The sequence below is a fragment of the Mangifera indica genome, chromosome 18, assembly GCF_011075055.1.
Source record: "Mangifera indica cultivar Alphonso chromosome 18, CATAS_Mindica_2.1, whole genome shotgun sequence".
NCBI classification, from domain to species: Eukaryota; Viridiplantae; Streptophyta; class Magnoliopsida; order Sapindales; family Anacardiaceae; genus Mangifera; species Mangifera indica.
The window spans coordinates 10,712,763-10,716,327 of record NC_058154.1 but is presented as its reverse complement, the minus strand read 5'-3'; the positions used below and the strand labels follow the sequence as shown (position 1 = coordinate 10,716,327).

The 3,565-nt window shown below is 33.6% G+C and overlaps 1 protein-coding gene across 1 annotated transcript; it reads right to left on the bottom strand.

The window, feature by feature from the left end:
- Nucleotides 1-305: 305 nt before the first annotated feature.
- On the bottom strand, nt 306-2,415 carry LOC123202462 (NAC domain-containing protein JA2L-like). The gene is made up of 3 exons (XM_044618416.1): nt 2,134-2,415; nt 1,768-2,036; nt 306-1,193 (listed from the first exon to the last, which is right to left on the bottom strand). Exons 1-3 carry the CDS (start codon nt 2,312-2,314, stop codon nt 624-626), a joined length of 1,020 nt encoding a protein of 339 aa, XP_044474351.1. The 5' UTR covers nt 2,315-2,415; the 3' UTR covers nt 306-623.
- Nucleotides 2,416-3,565: the final 1,150 nt, after the last annotated feature.

The window sequence follows — 3,565 nt, the reverse complement described above, 5'->3', positions numbered from 1 at the left end:
TTAAAAGTTATTTAATAAATAATAATTTAAAAAATATGTAAGAGAATAAACGAATTGGAAAGGGATCTGTCTCTACCATATTTCTGATTGTGGTGATTTTAGATGTCTCTATCTCTATCTCTATCTTTATTTTCATCGAAAAATTCTTTTTTTATTCAAAAAAAATACAAGCTAAAAATTCAATTTCATCATTCAAATTGTCATTTCTAATTTTGATAATTTAAGGACGAGAAATATTATGATTATTAAAAAAAAATACAAAAATCATCTTAATTAACAAATTTGAAATTGAAATTACATGCTAATTAAAAAAAAAATTGAGATTCGGTTAAAATTAATTGTACAATAATTTTGTGCTCGTCTATGTTGTTGAATCTAACCGACCTAACCAGCCAAAAACGGAGCAATTCAGTCTTGCCCATTTGGTGCTTCAAGCCAAGCCATGCCTCCCTAAACTTCACCTGAACTTCTGTAGCAGAAATGTTATCAGCGCAAATGTTCCCATATTTACATTTTTACCCTTGCCATCTTTTCAACCCGACCCGCTTCTTATTATACTATCAAAATACGTATAATCACCGTCATCATCCATCAATTATACGTATTAAATAAAATTTGCATGTTCACTGTCTAAACCCGTATGCGCCTTGCTGAATCGGGTATCTGGATCCAGACGGGTCAACCGAGTTAGAGAAATTTTGAGTCAAAATGCCGGAGTTTTGAAGATAAAACCTTGAATTATCAACTCGTTGATTTCTAACTCCACTTTGGACCTCTTCATCTGTCAAGTTACCAATCTTTCCAGTTTCCACGTGGCAAAGCTGGGGCATTGAAGCGACAAATACGTCGTTATTTGCGTAACGCACCATCCCCTGACTCTGAGTTTGCCCACTCGACGCGAGTTCAGGCACCGAGTTAAGCCCTGCAAGACTCGCCCAGTCGAAATTCCCCGAACCCAGATTGTTCAAGTTTATCTTCTCGTCTGGCTGTAAAGTTTTCAGTGAGTTCATCTGTGGCACAGCGAAAACTCCATCGTCAATCTCTGGTAAAGACTCCAACACATCGTCAAATTGTGACGATGAAGTTGAACATGATCCATTACTGTGTTCTTTGCTTGAAAGACTAGCTGTTAAAAGTGGCCTCTGAGCACTCGAATTCTTCTTGTAAATTCTGCAGAGAACCCAATCATCGAGCTGCAACATATAACAGATTAATGTTAATCGCAAATATTTACCAGAGATAAAAAAGAAAAGCGGCTTAATAAAGCTAGCATTTTTTATATGCGTGCTACGAAAACAAAAACGTCAAAATATATTTTCTCGTAAATATAAAAAACGTGAAAAATATATTAATATAAAAAATACTGAAAATTTTCTTAAATAACAAAATTTATATTAATTAATAATTATTTTTTATTATTTTTATTAATTAATAATTAAATAAATAATATATATCAATCCTGATTAAATTGATTTTTTTACATTTGGCAATGGTTAAAACAGTTAAAGATAGAGATAAAACAAGTTTTAATATAATAAGGTTTGAAATGTTATAAAAGAGTAATAAATGAAATCAATTTTTACTTATTAGAAAATAAAGAAAAGAAATCTTTTTCTCGAATGCGTTTGAAATTTTTTTTATATTTTTGAAACACTCTGAAACGTTTCGTACCAATTTCAAAAGGTTTTGGAACACAGGAACGCACCCTGAGATAAGTTCCCCTGCTTCCTAGTTTTTTAATGTATAAAATGAGATGCTTATTTGTACCTTCGAGCTTCCATTTTTACGAGAAGATTCAAGGAGGCGATACTCATGCATGATCCAATTCGTTTTGGTGCCTTTTGGAGCTTTGCCGACGTAAAAGACAAGAGCTTTCTTGACACCAACTTTACGGCCTCCTGTGGTGATAAATTTGTCGGTTCCCGTGGCTTTCCAGTACCCGGACCCCGCAACTCTATTGGGTCTTGACCCGTTCGGATACTTACGGTCTCTAGGACTGAAAAAGTACCATTCTTTTTCACCAAATAATGCCTTACCTGCAATATCAACAAAATAAGTCAAAATCACAAGCCGTTTCGTTTAAAATGAGGCAAAAAGTTTTAACAAAATTAAGCTTTAATTTGGGTTTCTTACTTGGTAAAACCCATGGATCAAACTTGTACAAGTCAATTTCACCAATAATTTGCAGAGAAAAATTATGCCCTGCAACTTGGCGACATAGATAATGAACAAGAAGCTCTTCATCAGTCGGGTAAAACCGAAAACCCGGCGGTAAGTTCAATCGAGAAAGTGGGTCTGTCTCCGGCACACCCATCTTTGTTTTGGAAAGTACACGAAGAGGCTAATGCACAGAGAGAGAGAGAGAGAGAGAGGCAAAGAAAATGAATCTAAATTTCTTTTTTTTTTTTTAATAATTCGGAGATGTGGTGTCATTTATAAGTACGGCCGTCCAAGTCTTACAGCTCAGTGATGGAGCCCACTTTGAGTTTATCACGGACACGTGGCAGATTGAACGGCCGACATGCTCACTCACTCCGGTGGATTAACGAGCAAGAAAAATAAAAAAGTGAGTCACCTCGGCGGCTCGGACACGTGTTCGATGCATGGCAAAGTCTTCTAGATTCTCTGATAAAAGGTCTTAAACACACAGATAGAAAATTAGAAAAGAAATTATTAGCGTTTTTCACGCTTGGGTTAAGCCACGTCGGCTAGAATGTGACACGTGTCCAGAGTTAGGCTTGAATTTTGTCAAAGTACAGCGGGTGATAAGGGAATAAAGAAAAAGATGGTGTAACGGCAGCATATTTTACGAACACGGTAGCATAAGCTTTCTTTCTTCTTTCTTCTTCTTATTTTATTTTTCCTTTTTTAATGGTCCGGAAGACTGGAATTAGGGTTTCTTCCACTCAAAAACCTCTGAGAATCAGCTACCTTACAAGTTTACTTCTATGCATTAATAAATATTTATTAGGAAATTACATTGACCAATAAAATTGTATATGTATCTACTTTAGATATACAAATATGTACATACTTATATGTGATATTATTTGATTAGATAATCTGAATTTATATATAAAACAATACACAATTATTTGATGATACGTATAAATATGTATATATTTATATACTTAAAGTGGTTAAGCATAGTATTGCTCTTACATTGATTTTAAAATTTCAACTCAGTAGAACAAGGTGTGCGTCACTTAAACATTACAAATTATCAAGATTAAACTAGGCCAAAAGACTTATTCCCACCCAAGGGTTAGTCTATTTTCAAACTTTTATTTAAAAATTTAAATATTAATCTATCAATTGTTAAAAATTAATAAAATTCGTTAACTCTACAGATATAATTGTTATTTAACCTTTAATATTAAAAAAAAATTATATTTTATTTTTTCACCTTAAATTAAAAAATTAATAATTTTCAACCCAACCTAAGTTTTGAAAAGTGACATTTTTCCCCTTAGAGTTTTTTTTTTCCTTCTTTCATTTTCGACCACTAGAATCTGTCTCCGACCGTTTCTTTAGCCCAGTTCGACACTCTCTCTCCCTCTTAGAG